At 39.0% G+C, this 20,842-nt stretch overlaps 1 protein-coding gene across 4 annotated transcripts in view; it reads left to right on the top strand.

Annotated features, from left to right (window-relative positions):
- Window positions 1-20,842, top strand: part of SNX9 (sorting nexin 9) — a 60,800-nt gene that overhangs the window by 20,005 nt on the left and 19,953 nt on the right. For 3 of the 4 annotated variants that reach the window (XM_069010601.1, XM_069010598.1, XM_069010600.1), the window contains 7 exons: window positions 1,108-1,182; window positions 2,315-2,437; window positions 15,984-16,167; window positions 16,941-17,094; window positions 18,334-18,418; window positions 19,124-19,249; window positions 19,536-19,653. In XM_069010601.1, the coding sequence (XP_068866702.1) occupies window positions 1,108-1,182; window positions 2,315-2,437; window positions 15,984-16,167; window positions 16,941-17,094; window positions 18,334-18,418; window positions 19,124-19,249; window positions 19,536-19,653 (865 nt within the window). The remainder of the gene's footprint in view (window positions 1-1,107; window positions 1,183-2,314; window positions 2,438-15,983; window positions 16,168-16,940; window positions 17,095-18,333; window positions 18,419-19,123; window positions 19,250-19,535; window positions 19,654-20,842) is intronic. The other variant, XM_069010599.1, reaches the window with a different exon arrangement.

Here is a 20,842-nt window from a genome sequence, read left to right as displayed (position 1 = left end):
CTGACATGTCTAGTTATTTCTGTGTTCTCGAGTATTAAGCTTTTAGGTATATAAGAAAAAAATCAATGCAAGTTGTTATTTCACTAACTGCTTGATCTTTACTGCATAAAATCTTGAATACATAAGCAGGCTTCTTACAAAGTGCAGGATTACATAAAATTTTGAAGTGAAAGAACAAAATGGGGAATAATCAAATACTTCAATTAAAAAGCAAATTAAGAAAACCTAAAATTCAGTAGTCGCTGTCTAGCATATGTGTCTTCAGTTTTAATCTGTGAGCTAGCTTGACATGTAGCTATGTGTTCCCTGAACAGCTTGATTTAAACCAGAGCTGGCTTATTCCAGATAGTGTTGTCCTGGGATTAACTTTGCTTAACTGCAAAGGCCTGCAGAGCTTTCTTAGTGTATGTAGAATATGTGTTTAAAAAACCCCAAACAATATCAGGATGTCCCACTGAGATCAGAGCTGAACTGTTGTTAGTTCTTTCTAAACTAATAGCATAAGACTGCCTCTGAAAAGAAATGTGAAGCAGAAAGAGTGTCTCCAGATCTTACATGGCATGTGGCTCTTTTAATCTTGAGAATAGCCTTAATATTTCTGTGGGTGGTAGCTCTCACTCATCACACATCTCTGCACCTTCAATAAATGAGGCAGAGGTTTTACAAATATTACCAACAGCTAAATTCTTTGAGTCTTGTTTCTTTATAGTCTATTGATTAAAATTAATTCTTTGAAACTGACATACTAATAGCTGTGTTTTTCTGCAGTCTGTGGCCAGACGGTTGACTGTGGTTTCATAAATGATTAAAAGTGGTAAAAAATCAATCATTTTCCCCTTCATGCTTGTTAAAATCTGAAGTCCACAATAGCTGTGTAAAACCAGCACGCTCTGTGTTGTGTTTAAATGAGTATCTGCTGCTTCAGCAGCTTTGAGCGAGTTTGTTCCACAGTTTCACAGTCATAACTGTGTTTTGAACATTGACAGCAAGACAGTGCTTCCTGCTGAGCATTTGACATTTGACAGCAAGACAGTGCTTCCTGCTGAGCTGTTTGAAGCATGTTGTAGGATCCATCTAGCAAAATTATTTCTGTATTTCTTCTTTTAGGATGTTGGTGGAGGCTGGTTAGAAGGAAAAAACAGCCAAGGCGAGAGAGGACTTGTTCCAACAGATTATGTTGAGGTAAGTGACTACACTGCTCTGCACTAAGAAAGCAGAACTACGGAAAAGGCCATCCTCTGGTTTGCTGACCAGACTGAAATGCTCAAATAGAAAGCTTGTAATACATAATCTCATTGTAACAACTGTAGCTGGCTTTGGAAACTAGTGCAAACATGCCCTCCAAAGCTCCTGAGCTTCTTAGTGGTTTCCCAAGAAATGCACCAGGAAGTTGTCTATAGTAAATACTGCTGATCTGCAGAACATGAGTTGTTTTGAATCTTCTTTGGGTTTTAGGGGTCTCATAATCCAATAATTGGGGTTTTTTGTCTGAAGATACAAATGTGGAAGTGAAATGAGTAATGCAAGTTTACAGTGGTGTTGCTGTGGCAGATTTGCCATGCACTCACAAATCTGGAATGGAGCGACATTTCTGGGGCCCAGGATATGGGTTACCATATCTCAGGGACTACTCAGCTTCTTCTGTTGTCTCTTCAGTGTGTGTTCTGATTTTTGTTTAAAGACCAGTCGTATTGGTTTGGGGATGGAATGGGATCTCAGTGCAAAGACTGGAATCTCATTCAGTCTTGAATGGCCCAGGGTCTGCATGTATGCAGGTTGCCAGTTAGGTGGGTGAAGACCTTGCCTGTAATTCCTGCAGCCTCCTGAGGCATGTGCTTCTCTTCCTTCACCGATGCTGTGTTTATTTGAAAAAACAAAAAGGGGAGGGGAAGCAGGGTCATGCTGGCTCACATGACCTTGTGTTTTTGCTTCAGTTGGCTAGCTCATGGTCTAGTAGCTTTTGGCTCTCTAAACTTACTGTCCCAAATCCATCCTCTGAGCACTGAGTTCCCAGTCTCCAGGCACTTATATTAACAACTTTTAACCCCTAAAGAATTTATAGATAGGTGTTCACTGCCACAACAGTCTTTCATGTTGCAATTACAGGGCAAACCAGTTCCATCTGGTGTGGAAGTAAATCCTCCAGAGTATCATGTCAGTTTCTTGTAAAAAATTCAATTGAATTTGAACTTAAAAAGGTTATATGCAAACATCTTAAAGTCTAGTGATATGAGTGTTGGGGTGATTATATATGATAAAGCATAATTTGATTAATTAAAGCATGAAACATCTCTCACAACCTTTTCCGTTTCAGATTATAACCGAAGGTGCAAAAGATGGCATTAGCTGCGGTAACTCATTAGCTGACCAAGCCTTTTTTGATTCCCTTTCTTCAAATACAGCTCAGACCAATTCTGCTGCCAAAAGCAGTAATCAGGTATGTCTTGTGGTTTTTTGGGCACTGTGGGCATGGAAAGTTTTGTTGACGTAATTGCTTGCTGTACTGTATTTGTGAACCTTCATGAAAGTACTAATTAAAGTAATTGTGTTTTCATTAGGGAACACTTTTGTTGAATATTAATTATGTGTGTGTCTGCTCAGATCCTGTCACTGCTGGAAAATTTAGTAGTCTTAACACTTTCAGAAATGGAGCATTTTTATTCTTTCCAGTCTGCAATGATATAAATCTGTTACTGCTTCAGTCTCTGTAAGTGCACTCTTAGCACATTTATTTTATTTTCAAGCTACTTGTTTTAGTATGCTGACCTTGTTAAGGAACCATAGCTTTCTTTTCTAATGTCTAATAGAATTAGGTGGTCTATACATCAGCAGCCAGAGTGAACGGATATAATTCTTTCAGAATTTGAGTAAGAGTGTTTTCTTGGATTAAAAAAGATGAAGCAAGTTCATGCATTTTCTGCCAGGGAAGAGGCTGACTTTGGTTTTGCTGCAAGAATATTTTTGTCCCTCTATTCCTGGCTTTTTGCTTGGTGCATCAGTTCATTAAGCAGCAAATATTTAGTTTCAGATTAGATGTCTGAGGACACATTATTATCTTAAACACAAGCTGTTTATTATGGTCTACAGACTGGTGCATGTCTCACATATAGGAAGTTAAACATTTCGAAGTCCATAGGTCAACAGAAGACCAAAATCTGCTTTTTTCCAACAGCAGCATGTAAAGGTCTTTTGTGTTGGAAAGTAAGTGCTTTACTTATGGTAACAACTGGGGACACCCACCTGGTTTGTAGGTCAGTTAAATATCAGTTACTAGTTTTCTTAATTGCACCACAAGACTTTGACATGAAGTGAGATCTTTTGAAAACTCTACATGGGACATTTTTGTATGACACTGAACATAGCTGTTCATTGACTGTAGAGTGTTTGATTTGTGCTTCCTTGTAGTCGGCTGGACAATGCCAGCATTGTTATTCTGTGATCATGTGTTTTCACTAGAGGACTCCAAGCCTCACTGTGACTGTCTTAATGTTTATTTTTTTTAATTGATGCCCAGTTAATATGTAAGGTTAAATGCAGAACTCTTAAAATGCCTCATGAATTTTTAATGTCAGACTGAGCCAAAAGTATTGATTCTAGGCTAGCTTTCCCTCAGTAACAATTACAGTAATTTGAGCGCAGAGTGGGGAACCTCTATTCTTTTGTGCTGTCTGTTACCCTTGCCTCATTTTTTTTCCTACTGTAGTGTTTCTAGCAAAACTTTGCATCTGAGGAGGCTTGAGATATTTGCAGCAGCTACTTGCTGCCAAACCAGAGACTACCGTTTCTCAGAGGAGAAACATAACTTAATTTGATCTAGGAAGAATTACTTACTAATGCAATACACAGAATATTTTGAATGGTGGTAGAGGTATCTGTCAGAGTTTGTTCTGGGCTTAACACAAGGCAAGTGTAACACAAGCCAAGAACAAGACTTGTTCTTGGAGAAGGGAAGAAAAAAGGTCTAGTCTGCATAGAGGGAAAGGTTAAAATAAACGTATCTGTTATATTCTAAATAAAGAGAATTACTCTGGCAATCTAGTCTTGGAAGTTGCATTTCTAGAGGAGTGAAAAGCTTGAAAATATGGTCACTTTACACTGTAGTTTACAGCAGTATACTGTCCCTGTAATACATACCGATTTCAGGGTTTTTCATAGAGTTTGTAAAAGAGTAACTTCAGGAAAACAGCTTGTCACATTTGCATCAATGTCCTACTCTTATAAGTGCTCTGTTCCTCTCAGTTATCCTTCAAATGCTGTGTGAGACAGCTGGGAGAACCACTGTACTATAGTGCATTATGGTAAAACTATACTGCTGACATGAATAGGAGAGGGAGAGAGAGGAGGACAGTGTGCACCTGGATGCAGTCAAAGCCATGCAAGATCCAGGGGAAGAAGATTTCATCAGGCTGGTGTCTTTGAGTCTTCAGTTTTGCTGGTTTTTTTCATAGGAGGAACCATTCTGTTGTGTGATCAGGATTTTATGTCAAAAGTTATTTTCATTTTCTCAAGTTTTTTTTTTTTTTTAACTTGAGTTCAGTAACTGCTGTTTGGTTATATGTATTTTCTAGAAAGTTGGAGATCTTGATTTGAAGATTGGTTTCCTCAGCTTCTGACATATATCTGGTAGTTTTCTCTAGTGGCTTATCGCTAATGGGATTTTAATTTGTGTACTAAGCAGTCTGGAAGCAGTTCTGTTTTCCACTTTTGGCTGCTAGGCCTTTCTCCCAGATCAGAGAGCTCTCTAGTGCAGGCATTTTCTCCTTGCAGAAATTCTATGGCTAATTGTCTTCTTAATTATGAAATTCTGTCCATTCATTCTGTCCTTTTTCTTGCTCTCATGAGAAACAGCAAGCTTTCTTCTGCAGTGGCTTTGATCCCGTGACGTGTCTGTGAAGCGCGTGCATTTGCTGCTGTGTACATTGATCACGTGGTGTCAAATGGGTTTGACATTGCTGTGCTGGCATAGAAACACCTGACAGAGTGAAGGGTTGCATTGGTTCCAGTAATACTGCATCAGGAGGTTAGGCTGAGTCGCTCATCTCCTGCATACTGACATCTCTCTTTGAGGCACTTCCAATAAGAATACAATCTTCTACTTTGTGGGTGTGGCCCTTCTTCCTAGATGTATTATTCTGAATTTGGTTGCGATAACATTTATGTTTTTCAACACAAGTTTGTTGAGGCACTTGGGCTTGAGTTCAGATGCACAGTTGCAAGCAACTGACAGTCTGTTCAAGTGCTTTAATGACTGACTAGGTCAATATACAAAGCTTTTAATCTTAAATGAAGCTCGTGTTCAGGCTATGGAGAGTTAAGAAAAATGACAAATTATGTGTCAATGTAAGTGGAATAGATGCTGGAGGTGGCACAGTAGTGGAAATGAAAATGTTTGTAGATATATTAGTCTGATAGATGGAATAAGAAATAGCAGCATTCCTAAATGCTGACATTTGATGGTATCTATTCTATTTTGCGGTAACACGGGGGGAGGTTGCAAGTTTATTACAAGAAATCTTTATAAATGCAATTCTAAATAAACAGGATGTTTTAGGATTTTTTCTTACTACGACTGTATTGAAGAAATTGCTTTCTATAAACATTGTCACTCTAACATACACATAGTTTCACAACACCCCCACTCCCCAATTCAGTAAGTCAGAAGATGTTTTAATTCTTAGAATTCCTTCCATTCCTCTAACAGTAAGTTAAAAAAAAAACCAAAAAACAAACCAGGTTGTTGTGTAGTCTTCAGTACCAAGCTTTGTTAAAAATAATAGATCTGTCTGAGTTGAAATGGGAGTGTGGTGCTTTTTCCTTTTTTATTTTTAGGAGACCAGATAAACCACAGTGTTGTGGTTTAACCCTGGTAGGCAGCTCAACTCACTCAGCAGCTTATTACCCCCTCAAAGGAATGGGGGAGAGAATCAGAAGGGTGAACATGGGGAAAACCTTGGGTTGAGATAAAGACAGCATAATAGATAAAGCAAAAGCTTCACATGCAGGCAAAGCAAATAAGGAATTCATTCACTGCTTCCCATGGGCAGTCAGATGTTCAGCATTTCCAGGAAAGCAGAGCTTCACCGTGCATAACCATTACTTGGGAAGACAAATGCCCACTCAAACAGCTCTGCTGCTTCTTCCCACATCCCTTTTTGCTTTCCTGTCAAACAAGAGACTTTTGGTTTCCTACTCTGGAAGCCATAACTTTTTGGTGTTAAGAAAATATCATTGACTCAAACACTGCCCTACTCCTTGTCTGTTTTCCTAAGAAGGTTTTTGTTGTTCAGTAAATAATCTCCTGAAAAGTAATTAAAAAGTAATAATTAAAAGCAGTTTCTTTTTCTTCCTTTTCTTCACTGAGAAAGATTCAGTAACCACAGCAACACTTTGATATTGCACCCTACCTGGGTTTGCCACAGATGTAAAGTAGAAAAGGGGCACAGATACTTCCTAAGGGGAAGAGAAGAATTCCACCTGACCCTTGGCAGTTCACTCACTCCAGCTCATTCCTTGCATCAGCCATGTCCCATCAATGTCTGCCCTGGTAAAGTTTGCAGCTGCTCTTTTAAAGAGCTATCTGAGAAGATGCTGGGGACATCAAAACAACCAGAGGAAGCAGTGAAGCTAATTGAACACAAAATGAGGGGAAAAAATTGACTCAAGGTGACTATTTACACACTTAGAAGAAGATAAGCAGATAGAATAATTTAATGTTGCATCTGCCCATAAAATTTGTGGTTTAATGTATGAAAAAATTGTTCAAACAAATACAATATAAGGAAGCCTTAGTTGCCAAGGATGGAGGCTGTTCCTTGGCTTTTGATGAGTCTCATCCTGTTTTGACCTGGTAGCCCTTGGGCAGAGAGAGCAGAGGGAATGAGAAATCTTTCTTCTCTGTCAATCTACTGTTCCTCTGAGCAGCAATGCAGGGTGCTAATTTTAGACTGTCATTCGGAACAGCCAATGAGTAAGTATATCAGCACTCACGCTATTTCTATTTGTTAGAGTTGCACATGCATGTATGTTTTAAAGTAAGTTACCTGTAGACTCTCTTGGTATTGGAATAATACTGGCAATAATGGCACTGAAATGAATGTAAGTTTTGTCAGGTTAAACCAAGTGAACCTGACAAGTAGAGTGAACAAAAAAGCTGTCATTTTGATGAAAAAATATGTAATGTGTTTTTCTCTTACAGTATTTCTTTGCTGAGTTTCTTCCAGGGGCTGTAGCAATAAAGGATATTCTGTTTCACACTTTTAGGCAGTACTTCTCATTGCAGTTGGCCAAGAGGTTATTAGCTTGGTGGCATTTGGAGTCTTTGTAATTCAAGTATGTATGGAAATACAATCATTAATGTAAAATTCATTCTGAGTTGTCTCCTCCGTCTAGGTTGGTTTGAGTTTTTTTGTGGTGGTCAAGACTAGTGCTTCTCTAGTCACAGATGTATTTGCATTTATTTTGTTTGTGTTTCAGGTTCAGAGGCTGCTGTTTTAACAGCCATGATCTCTCTTCTCCTATTCTGAACCACAACTTGTGGTGTTTTTTCATTTATCTAACTTAAAATGCTTTAAAAGTTGTGAACAAACATCAGCTCTGTTTTAATGATAGTGTTTGTCTGAATTATTTAGATTTTGTTACAACTATATTGGCCCAAGCTAGTTCTTCTTAATAAGAAGTTAAAACACTCTCTGTACAGTAATTTCATTAATGGTCTGTAAGCAGACTGTATGTACAATTAACCACAATGTAGTCCAGCTGTTTAGTCTTTGTAAGCAGCAGTCTTGAACAGAGGATAGAAATGCTATAAATTTTAGTATATTATATTTTAATTTGTATGGTTTCTCCTCCCTTCCTTCTAGAGCTCAGTATAGTCTTTTTTCTTACTTTTTTTTCCCCCCTCTCTGCAGAATAGAAAGCTAGTATTAGAAATGTATAAATGAAAATAAATTGAAGTGCTGCCTGTCTGTTTCAAGGTGGAAGTGGATCACAGCTACATTGACGTAAGAGCTGTAGATGTGTCTTCCCTATATTTAAGATATAAATATAGTTCTTGTACCTTACCATAAGTTGCATTTGTAGAGGAGTTTGTTCCCTTTCTTTGATGCTGATTCTCTAATCACTGCCAAGTCTACTTCTCTATGAAGATGACTGTATGGCTCTTCTTAGTTTGAGATAAAATAAGTATCCTGAGAGTTCGCATTTTTATGAATTACAGATTTTTCCATTAATTCCTGTTGACCCTAGAGAATCCACATGTTTTGTGTCTTATGTGTGTTATGTTGTGGGCAGAGCAGCAAGGCCCCATGGGTAGGTACAGGAAGCATTTAACACAAACCTCTCATGTTTGTATTGTTTTATCCAGTGGTAAGAGTGAAATCCCTTTGGATAGTTTCTCTCTCAGAAGAAAAGTAAGATAAGTTGACTCTTATGTGTGCAAAACCCTTTCTCTTCAGAAGGCTGTGGGACTTACGTATAGACAGGAAGAATAAGTAGCAGTGAAAACACATAGTTTGATGTGCAGGAACTAAGGCAACTCAAGTTACCTGGTATGTAGACATAAGTTGTTGAGCATGCATAAAGAGAACACTAAGGAAGCTATTCCCAAAATTTTGCTTCATATATTTCAGGCTTTTTCCAATGAAGTGCTGGAAAGGCAAATTGTCATTGTTAAATTTATATACCATAACTCCCACTCCCCCTCTCTGAATTGCTATGAGCAGCAATAAAAGCTAAGATTGAAGAAAATAAATATAGTGCTCCTATTAAGAGTGCAGTATTCTACTTATGTGGAAATTCTGACATGCATGTTATCAAATTCATGTAACAGCATTTCTGTTCTCTGATGATTCTGTGTGTGTGGTAAAGCAGAAGCATTATCACAGGAAGTGTAACTCACTTGTACTTGACTGAGTCCAGTTTGTCTTGTTAAACCAGTATGCTGAATTATCATATAAAATATGCAGGTAGGTTCACCATGGGAGTTATAATTACAATTGTAATTTCTAGTTCCTGTTACAGATAATGACACTATAAAATCCTCTATTGCTATGTGTGATTTGAAAGCAACTCCACCATCTCAATCACAATGTTGCATTCAGACTGGTAACAGGAATTTGTGACCAACTCTCATTTAAGCAAAGTACAAGGCAATGGCTTCTCTACAGTACTGGAAACAGTGGCTTTTTTGCTTTGAAATGAATCACATTCACATATTAAAAAATAACTATCCAACATATGACAGTGGTTGTATCAAGTCCAATTATAGAGTTGTCTTGAGTTTTTTTGTTGATGACCCAGTGGAATGCAAAGGTTTAGGCAGGAAGTTATTAAACTGCTGCAATACTGTGATCACTCCTTGCCTTCATCTGCACCCATACCCTCACGCAAAATCTGACTATTGAAATAGTTTTCTACAATTTACAGTGTTGGTATGCTTCGTTTCCTGGTACAGTTCACAGAATTGCAGAATAGGTAAGGTTGGAAGGGACCACAGTGGATTATCTGGTCCAACCTCCCAGCTCAAGTAGGGCTATCCTAGAGCACATGGCACAGGACTGTGTCCAGATGGTTCTTGACTATCTCTAGTGAGGAAAACTCCACAACTTCTCTGGGTAATCTATTCTGGTGCTTGGTAACCCACACAGTAAAGAAATCCTTCCTCGCTCAGGTGGAACTTCCCATGCACCAGTTTCTGCCCGTTGCCTCTTGTCCTATTGCTCAGCACCATCAAGCAGAGCCTGGCTCCATCCCCTTGACACCCTCCCTTCAGATACTCACAGACATTGATGAGGTCCCCTCAGTCATCTCTTCTCAAGGTTGAACAGGCCTTGCTCCCTCAGCCTTTACACATAAGAGAGATGCTCCGGTCCTTTAATCAACTTTGTAGCCCTCCTTTGGATCTGCTCCAAGGGCTCCATGTCTCTCGTGCTGATGATCCCAACCCTGGACACACCACTCCAGATGAGGCTAGGGCTGAGCAGAGGGGCAGGATCATCTCCCTCAACCTGCTGGCAATGCTCTTCCTAATGCACCCCAGAATACCACTGGCCTTCTTGGCCACCAGGACCCACTACTGGCTCGTGGACAGCTTGGTGTCCTCCAGGACCCCCAGGTCCTTCTCTGCAGAGCTGCTTCCCAGCAGGTCACCCCCAGCCTGTGCTGGTGCCTGGGGTTATTCTTCCCCAGGACTCTGCACTACCTTTGTTTTCATTTGACTTCTTATTTCATTGAGGTAGTCTTGTGGTCTGGTTTGGCACTGACAGTATAAAGAATGTTTTAACTTGCTAATGGTGACAATCTTGTCAACCCTCCTGTGAGCATTTCTGCTAACTTGCACACTCACAGTGCCATGTGGCACACGTTGCACAGTCCCCTGCACCACAGCAGGGGGCTTACTGCCATGAGTAGTTTCCTTCCTGGGTTTTTGGTTTTTATTTTGTTCATTGAGCACTTCTTTTAAAGTGGAATCATGAGCATTTGTAACTGAAAGTGATAAACTGAAAATAGCCAGTAATACTCTTCAATTCCTCAAAAAAAAAAAAAAAAAAAAAAAAAGCAACCAGGGAAACCCCTCTCCTGTGTTTCCAGACAAAAAGAGAGTGCTTTTCCCAAAAAGAAAGGATAAACTTTGTAGCTCGATCCTGGGATGTCTAGAGAACATCAAAGAGGAATAGGGCGCCTTTCTTTTCTTTCTGGCATTGCTGTGATTGCTACTTGGAAAACTGTCTGAAATTTCTCATCTGTGTTTCAATAAGAAACCATTAAGAATTGAAATCAGCTTAAGAGAAGACAAGGATATAAAGAAGTGACTTGATTGCCATTTACATGTGCAGATGTGAGTAACAAAAACAGAAGCCTGAGAGAGCTCCATTGAATAAACTATATAGGATTTTTAGTGTCTGGAAGTTGAAACTAAGCAAACTTGAATTAAAAAAAAAATTCCTTGAAGCAGTCAGGGTGACAATAGATGGGTTTTCCCTCCCCTCATTCTATCACTGAGTATTCTTTACTCAAGTCTAAATTATGTATCTCTCTAAAACACCTTTCTGTACTTCAAAGATGGATTTTTTTTGAGCTGAATCAGGAGATGATAGGCAGAAATCGTCTGCCTGCACTGTGCACAAGCAATGCAGCCCCTAGTCCAGTTTGGTTATGAATAACCTTACAGGTAAGGAAATGGGATTGGAAGCAGGAAAAGAACAAAAAACTAAATGCTCTGCTGTTTGTGGAAGTGTCTCAGTTTGTCCACTGGTGGTTTCGATTTATTTCCTGCTGAAAACAAGGAGTGTCCAGTGGGTGTGTCTTGGCTTTGTGTGGTTTGTGAGCAAGCAAAGCCCAATTCTTGTGCAGAGACTAAGTTAGGAAGGGGGCAGTGGGGCTGATAGTGGAGGTGTTAGATGGTGGTTTCCTCTGGAAGGAACTGAGAAGACAGGAGCAGCTGAGGGACAGATGGGTTCCTAGGACAGCATTGCTACAGCTTCCTTGCCAGCTGCTTCTGGAGGTCATGTTGCTTTCAAGTATTTATCTACAGGAGCATTCTAGTATTTAAGTCCAAAAAGTTGGTTATTCTTTAAAATTTAGCCCATCTCCACTTTTCCTAGAGGATTTCTTTAAGGATGTTTATGTTGTACTATAGAAAGAGGGCCTTCCTTCAGATGTGGAAGAAATGCCCTGGACCACAGTGCTTAGATAATGATTTACCAAGAAGAAAGCTTAGCCATAAAGTATCATGGGTAAGGCAGCTGCTTCAGTTATCTACTAATGTGCACACTTGTTCTATCTTAAATACAGCACAGTGAATGCAGTTCTGTGATTGCTGCAGAGTAGGCTTTTAGCCCTTCATCTTCCTTCCCAGAGAAAAACACTTGTTTTTGAAGGTGTCTGTCTATATACTCACTTAGTTGTTTGGGGTTTTTTTAATGTATCTTTCAGAGACTGTTATCCAAAGAACTTAAGTTTAGTGTAATGTCTGAGTATGCTCAAGGCTTTGTTTCCATGCAGGTAACTAAGGCAGCTATAAAACTGGAGAGGTATGTTCATTCCTGTGAGCTGTTCAGCTGAGTTACCTTGAGTTTTCTTGTGTTTTCTGTCATTGCTTTGTGCTGTCTGTCACTTTTAAACCCCTCTTCAAGAGCATAACACTTCTCAATGCAGCTTTGGCTGTCCTGAACTTCCCTTGATCTGATCAGGCTTACTTCTGCTACTCACTGCTTCAGCATGGCTTCTGTGTCTGAGTAGATTTCAAGATGTATTTCTTACAGTTGGAGGTCATTATTTTTGATGGCACTGTTATCTAGGTCTTTTTGGGCACTTAAATCAGTTTTACCATCTGAACAGTGTGTTTGTTTTGGCTTTTATCCCTCAGGGGTAGAATGGATCTATTTGTCCATCAGGAGCATGCATTATTGGAGAATGCAGAAGGAATCTGCCAGAGACAAATTAGTTGGCCAAGAGATCAAATAAAGATTTTTTATTTTATTTTTATTTTCTTTTTTAAAGATTTTTTAGCCAGGGCAGAGAGACACCTCAGTGCCTTATCTTTACAGCTTTACTGTCTGTAGCTTTGGATTCTCTGGAAAACAGCAAATATGTCACTTCTCCTGTTTAATTCACTATTCATTTGGTAAAGATACTGACATTCCACTTCCAAGCTGAGGATTTTTCTGTTGTGATGGAATTTTTTCTCATTCAATTACTATTAGATCTTTAAAAACCTACTAGACTTCTCTTCCCATCCCCCAGGCCCCACCAGTAATGCTGTTTCTGTAGTGAGTTTGAATCTGCCCTTAATGGAGTCCTCTTAAAACATTCAGTAATGGTTCCCTCTGTTGTCCGTTCCAGACATAGCCCTTTTGTCTTGTTTTTTCTCCTAGAACAAACAGTAGGCATGAGCAAGTCCCTAGTAGACTGCAAAAGGGAAAATCAGCTGCCTTTTAGGAGTTTATCCTTGAATTTAATCTCAGTGTACTTGTTTGGCATTACCTTGGGGAGAAAAGATGCAGTGCTTCATTTGAAGGCTGATGAGTTTCTTAGTTGTTTGGTATGGCATTTCTTTTTGTGTGCATTTGAGATGGCTTGAATACTTGGATATTAGGTGTGCTGTATCAAATTATATTGACTAAATATCAGCTTCTTGCAAGGACTCTTCACCTTTTTTGTGATGGCTAAGGAGAGATCAGAGGATTATCAATTTCAGTTACAGAAAACTAAAGCTGTAAGAACATGGAACTTAATCACTTGCAAAATACTTGATGGTTTAATTAGGGTTTATTCAACCAGAGCTAGGCCACATAAATGGCTTCTTGTATGGAGATTGTCAGCTGCTGAGATCCACAGAACTACTCACTGGAGCTGAGATTACCCTCTTAATAACTGGTATGTCTTTATTTGGTCCTCCTTGATGCTCTAGAACCTTGAGGATGCCAGGCCTGATTCCTGAGCCCTTCTCCGTGTTTACTGATGGTTGACTACCACTTAGGAGCGTCCACAGTATGTGTGCATGTAGGAAAACATTGCAAGAAAGTTGAAGGGAGTCCTGTAAATGCTCTTTGAAAGTTGTTGTCTATATATATAGATTCCTAAGCCCTCTTAGGAATCTTACCCAGTGCTTCAGAAAGAAATGTGGACCTTTTGGCTGAAAGGAACTGAGAGGAAAGTAGCATATTCCACCCCTCTTACAGCCTATAAATGATACACCTAGGGGCAAGACCTCAGAATACCTCAGAAGTAAAATTTTCTGATTTGAAGAGTGCTTCCTTATAGGTACATAGAGATAAGACATCTGAGAGCACAATTTAAGTAATACATTTCCCTTTGCTGTACAGCATCTGTGTATATCAACATTTGTCTGCAAGTTTGATGATTGCTCTTGACAGTCATTATTTAGTAGTGTTAATATTATTGCCTTCCTCTTTTTTTGCAACAAATTTTAAGGTTTCTTTGCCATTTACTCGTACCAGATTTCACATGAACTACTACAGAAAAGAGGAAAACTTTACTCAGTCCTTTGGTAATCATCCCACTTCTGGACTTTCATTTGCTAGTGATCAGCACAACATATATTGCAGAGGTATAGGTATATAATAATATGCAAACTAGTCTTTTCTGGGTGCTCCAAGTTCTCCAAGTTCTGTTAGAAGCACACATGCTTTTCCATGTGGTTGGGCCCCAGCCCTGTGTGTTTTCATTTAGCAAAGAATGGATCCTGACTAATGCCATGTATGGTTATTTCTCTTTACATAAACTCATACCAGGTGAACATCATAGGAAGAGAGCCGACTGGTATAAGCTACCAGCAACTTTGTAATTTGCTCGAAGTAGCACGGTGTATCAGCTATCCAAGAATATTGCTCCCCCAGAGAGTAGTGTTCTTGTGTCAGTTTCATCCTCAAAAAAAATTTTAAAAATCCTCAAGCTATCACTGTAGAAGCTGTCCAAGTAATCTGTCTCTGTCAATTCCTAGAAACCCACTGACACTTGTGAGTCTTCTGAATAGTGATTTTTCTCCTCAGCTTGGGGGCTTGGTCTTAATTTCCAGATTCCGAGGATTGTGAACTTAAAGATATAAAGGTGTTATATGATATCAGCATAATTTTTGAGTCTTTATGATTTGATAGTGTCCGTGAAATCTGACTTTATTTGAGGAAAAACTGAAGGGAGAGTTCTTATTCATAAGAAGAATATCAAAGTTAAAATGAGAGGAGAGAATATTCAGTGGAGAAAATTGGGATGTGCTGTACCTTTTTTGTATAAGAAACTTCTTTGCAGATAATAATATAGTTTTTAGTGGGAGTTTTATTAAATTTCCTGTGTTGGCAAATGTTCTAGGATACATGTAAATGTTGTAGTCTAATAGTAATTAATTTATATAAGGCACTTCTTTTATATGATTCTTTGTGGTAAAAATAGTGCACTACCATCAGTAGGATTTGAGACTTCTTTTTACAAAACTCCATTTCTCCCTCTTTCGAATAAGACAAGCCTTCTCAGCTTTATTTGCTTCCTTCCTCTTCTCTTTCTTCCTCCTACACTTTGGGTGTGTGGGTTTCGATATGTGTGCAGTTTTTTCTTTCTGCCAGCAAGTCTCTGCACTAAGTGTTTGGAGTAGACTACACTTAACTAGTCAATGTGTTTTCAAAGTGTAGTGTTAAAATGAAGGAGCTGAGCAGGATGCTAAGCTATCTATTAAGCCAGGATGAACTTGAAAATGCAGTAGTTAGAGACATGTCTGCTCTGCACTCCTTCACTGAGGTTTCCACCTCCACAACAGCATCAGCAGAGGGGGGGTGTGTGAGTACCTTCACCACAAGCTTACACTGAGAGAGTAGGTCTACAGGGAGATACCAGACTGTTCCCTGGCAGATGTCTGTTTTCTTCCACTGTCCCCTTCTGTCCCCCGCCCCCTTCAGCCCCTCCCCTGCCCCCCCCCCCCTCACTGTGAATGAGTTAAGCTCTGGCAGGAAAGCTCAGCAGGTTAGGCTTTAACTCCCTAGCTGCTGCCACACCAGTAGTGATGATGTCAGTGGGCAAGTTATTATTTGCTTTTAGTAAAGAAAATAATTATTTGCAATAACCTAATTCTTGACTTCTGAGTTCCGATTTTAAATGCACTAATTTGCACATGGCTTTAGGTAATTAATAGTTCACAAATACCATACTTATTATGGTGTAAGTGTAAAATAATTACCATGGGTGAGATTGCTTCCTAATACTGTTGCAACAAATAATTTCCCTGAGGAGAAGTCCTCTTGTTAATATGTATTGGTGTCACATTGCTGGAAAGCTGATCAGTTCTTCCAGGTGCTTGCTGCATGTAAGAGTTGTGTAGCTGGAAATGCAAGATTTGGCAGCTGCTTCTAAATCAATCAAGTGAAGTGCTGAATGCAAACTCAGCCTACCAGCAGGAGATCAAAGACTTAAAGAATAAAGTATGTAGTTGTTGCTCAGCTCTTCAGCAATTCTTCTTTTGTCTTTATACAATGTAGGCAAGCATTGCCAATGATCCTTGGTCCAGCTGGAACGTTGGGAAGTCTGGCAACTGGGATAATGGAAATGCTGTTGACAGCTGGGCAACGAAACCTGAAAGTGCACCTGGCCAGAGGAACAGCGCTTCAAATAACTGGGAGGCAGCAGCAGCATTTGGTCATCCACAGGCATATCAAGGACCAGGTGTGCTAATAATGCTCTTTTTTAAAAAAAAATAAATTAGAGTAGGTGGAGAGTAGAGGTAAGAATTATTTAATCTTTCATAATTGTAGACCATGGCTTATTTAAAAAACAAAACTAAACCAGTTTCCTAGTAGCACATTGCCATGTGAGTAATCTGGACACTAAAATAATAGGGGTTTTAAAAATTAAGGTTTTTTTAAATTGGATCCACAGTAACAGACACCTCAAACTTTTATGGAAATCTGACAAGTCAAAGTCTTGTGCTTTCACGATCTATTCTCAGGCATGTTGTTCAGCTTGCGTAACTGGAACTTTTAAACTCCCTTGAATTAGTGCTCTCAGGCCTTTCAAGGAATAGTCTCTTAAATCCTTAGTTTTAAGAAGTGACTAGCCTTTCAGAAGGCTTCTCTAACTTTTTGTAGTAACAGCCTAAATTAAGGGGAGAACCCATAACTGGGGAATGCTAACTTGGGGTCTGTGAATATGGAACACAATTGAATTCATCTTAACACACCATCATCTCTTTTTTCTTGTTTATTTTGGCTTTTTTCCCTCTCCCCCAGTGGATTTCTAGTGCAGTGCTTTGCAGGTTGTATTTGATGCAGATAGTGGTAATTGAGGAGGAATCATAAAATAGAAAGGCTGAAAGAGATTTTAATATATTTACCTGGTTGATTATTTGTATGTGAGTGCTGAAGTACCTGCTTCTGCTTTTGAAGAGAAATTATATAACTTTCTCCTTTCCCTATCCCCTGATCCCTCCTGTACTTCAGCAGCTGCTGATGACGATGATTGGGATGATGACTGGGATGACCCAAAATCAACTTCACCATCTTACCTTGGTTACAAGGAGACTGAGGCGTCAGAGGCTGGGGGGGTCCAGCGTGGAAATTCTCGTGCAGCTGCTATGAAGTTACCACTTAACAAGTAATGGAAAATGCAGGGGAAATGTATATATATTGAAGAGAATTGGAATTTGTCAAGATGTTTAAATTCAACATTCTTGAAATAAGTCTTTAAAATGTAACTGTCTTTGACAGTTTGCTCTTAATGAAAGTCAGAGGTGGTGGATGGCTTGTCCATACAGTAGAAACTGATCAGAGATGTTGCCCCAGAGTTCTTGAGCAATTTGAGTTTCTGCTGGGGAAAAGTTCTGTTCTACTGTGTGCATCATCCAGGTTGATTCTTGAGCCATAGAAAGTTTGATTTTATAGATAAAAATATTACAGTAGCATCAAGCTTTGTCAGGGTTATACTAGCATTATCTCATGTTGTAGCTTAATGTTTGTTTATTCTAAAACTGCTGTTACTCTGAGAGCTAGTGCATGGTAATCTCTAAGTGGACAAAAGCAGAGTGGGAAAGGATTGTAGAATAATGGTTCCTTGGGCATGTGACTAAAATCAGCTGTGTCTGCATGACTAGTTAGTTTTGTTCATCAGTGGATTTTTATGTCCAGTGTGGCATGAGTACCTCTGCATCATTGTTTACCTGTTGTAAACTCACAAAAATACCTGATCTAAGAGATTTTTTTTGTCTGTGAAGTAAGTCCTACTTCACTGCTCATGTTTCTGCAAGCAGGTTGGCAATACTTCAAGGGCTAATTATCTTCCTAATTAGAAAGAGGACCACCGTGTGCTTTTTATAAGTCCTTTTGTAAGACTTTAAGAACATTACAGTGATTTTTTGGCTTTCTTTTAATTGATGATAAATTATTTAAGATAACTCATGTTTGGAAGCACTTGATAGATCTTCTGTTTATCATTCTTTCAGATTATTGAATTCTCATAATTTGAAATTTCAGGTGCATGAGCATCTGTGTGTGGTTTCCAGAGAGGGTGGGGCTGCAGAGGAGTGACAGATGTTACTTTGTGTCCTCCTTTTATGTTTGATATGATGGACAGCAGAGCACAAACAGACACTTTCTTCTGGAAGAAGGGACCTATTACACACAGACACACAAAACACACTCAGAAAACCTGGATGTCAGTACCCAAACCTTTTCTGCTTTTTTCAGTGCAAAATGCTGGTTGTTGCAGTAATTCACATAAATTCTTTTCTATACTTGAGAAATACTTAAGGGTTTTTTGCCTATAATGGCAGGTAATTCTGCATATGTCAAAGGAAGGAGAATCTGGAATAAACTTATCACTTCATTTTATTGTTAGATTTCCTGGATTTGCAAAACCTGGAATGGAACAGTATCTGTTGGCAAAGCAGCTAGCAAAACCCAAAGAGAAAATTCCCATAATTGTAAGTTGGGGATATGTGGAATTTTTCTGTGTGGGTGGTATGGTTTGTTTTGGGGTTGGGTTTTTTTTGGGTGGGTGGGTTTTATAATCCTCCTTACCTTTCCCTGTTTTTTCAACTGAACTTTCATCCTCAAGGTTGCTATATATATTTGGGTCAGAAGAAACTGATAGTGAACATATAATTAGAAATAGAAATGTCATAATAAAAATCCTAAGTGTGACGATGATTATTATTTTCAGTACTTTTTTCTTCATGCTGTATCTGCACTTGTGATGAACATAAGTCTTTTTGGGATTGGGAGGCAGAGCAAATGCATTACACTGTCTATTAGTTATCTAGATCGTTACGTGTAGGAGCTACATTTGTAGAGGTTTGCTATATTCAGTCCTGATGGTTAGGTCATTTTCTGATCTAAAAACCAAACCCTTCTGTATATATGCTGTTCTAGTGAAATGTGGTTGAAATAGCCCTAGAATTCACCATTCCGTTGTTATTTGGGAAAGACTGTAAAATACACAAGATAAATTCAGCTATGGTCATTCCTCCTTGCTTGCAAGGATCCCCTCTATTTCCAGAATTTCCAGACTCTCAGCCTCTCACTGAAATCAATGGAAACTCTCAAGTGAAGAGAGAAGATACCTCTCTCTTTGTTTGCAGTTGGTGCAACATGATGTATTTAAAGATAATATTTACAATTTCTTACAGATTGGTGATTATGGCCCCATGTGGGTATATCCTACCTCTACATTTGACTGTGTGGTGGCAGATCCCAAAAAAGGTTCTAAAATGTATGGTCTCAAGAGCTACATTGAGTATCAGCTGACCTGCACTGTAAGTATATCTGAAACAGGATCTTTTGTCTCACAAGTATGTGTCATTTGTACATATAAATAATACAGTTTGTGTGACTTGGTAAGAGCATTGTAAGAGTAAGTGGTAGTTGCATACTTTTTTACCCCAGGGATTTGCTTTGTTCTAGAATTCCAAGTTCTTCTGTATTACGGCTCTAAATCATAAATTTTATTTACATTCCATGTGGTTACCATTCTGGTCATGCTTGTTTCATGTCACTGTGTGCAGATGCCTTTCCAAGTTCAGAGTTGTGTTTCTCTTACAGAACACTAACCGGTCTGTCAACCACAGATACAAGCACTTTGACTGGTTGTATGAGCGGCTCCTGGTTAAATTTGGATTAGCCATTCCAATCCCTTCTCTTCCAGACAAGCAAGTAACAGGTAATTATTCCCAGTTTTGAATTCATGGAATGGGAAATAAGGAAATCACTTTTTAATAAGTTCAGTTATTTCTTAGTGTTTGTTTTTCTCATTATTTTTAAAGAAGGTGTCAAAAAACCCCAACCTTTTACCATTCAAAACTTATAATGAGTTGTTATGACTGATTGATAATAACAGATCCGTACTAGGAGAATCACTTCAAAACTCAGGTTCAATTATCTAGTCCAGTGATTAAAATAAAAGGTAATTAAAAGCAAAAATAATCCCCCTAGTTACTACATGAGATAATAATTACTGTTGGAGAGACTAGATAGCTGCTTATGTCCATACTTGCTGATTGGCTGGGCAAATGTTTTTGAGTGGGGTTTTTTTGAGGGTTGAGGAGGGGCATGCTTTGTGTTCAGTTTTCTTTGGGTTTTTCTCTTTTGCATTTGATTATATGTATGTTATGTTGTAGGAGCTTTGAAACAAAGTTCCCAGAGGAAAGGGAGCATCCCCTGACAAACTGGGGTTTTTTGCTTCCAAGTGAAATGCTGCAGCTGTTTCTCCTCTTGCTTGATTTCACACTTGATTTAGAAAGCATTTTTCATTCGTATAGCATTCTGCTCTGGTTTGATGTCAGTTCAGCTTGACCAAACTGTCTGAAGCTTGTGGAAATCTTTTGTTCTGACTTCAAGAAAAGTGGGATTGGATCCTTTAAATGCACCTAAGTTATTCTTTGCAATAGAATATGACAATGCCTATGCATTTTTGGTAGTCTCTGGCTTCCTTTCTACAAGTATGTGCTAGAGTACATGTGAAGAAAAGAATGGACACCTGTATAGGAGTAAAATGCACTGCTTTAGTCCATTTCCACTTGTATGTTTTCTGGTAAGATTTTTATACAGCCTTTAGGATAAACAGCCAAAACCAAACATACAAGCACCGGCATGTTGCCAACCATGTGGCTGTGGGCATCACTCAAAATGCAGCAGCTCTGCTGCGTTTGAAGAAAGATGAGCATTGATGAAGTTGCTGGGATAAATGCCGAGGAAACTGAAAAGTGAGGAAGTGACTTCTTCCCCTTAGCCTCGTGTTTAGAATTGACCAGCATTTTTATTTAAACATGTGCATGTCTACTAAAAGGAAACCAGAAGACCTGATGGGGTCTCTAGATTTCATTGCAACTGTATCTTAAAAAACTCAAGAG

Source organism: Aphelocoma coerulescens, chromosome 3, assembly GCF_041296385.1.
Source record: "Aphelocoma coerulescens isolate FSJ_1873_10779 chromosome 3, UR_Acoe_1.0, whole genome shotgun sequence".
NCBI classification, from domain to species: Eukaryota; Metazoa; Chordata; class Aves; order Passeriformes; family Corvidae; genus Aphelocoma; species Aphelocoma coerulescens.
Note: the sequence above shows the minus strand (reverse complement) of the source record. Positions and strands in the feature narration are given on the sequence as shown.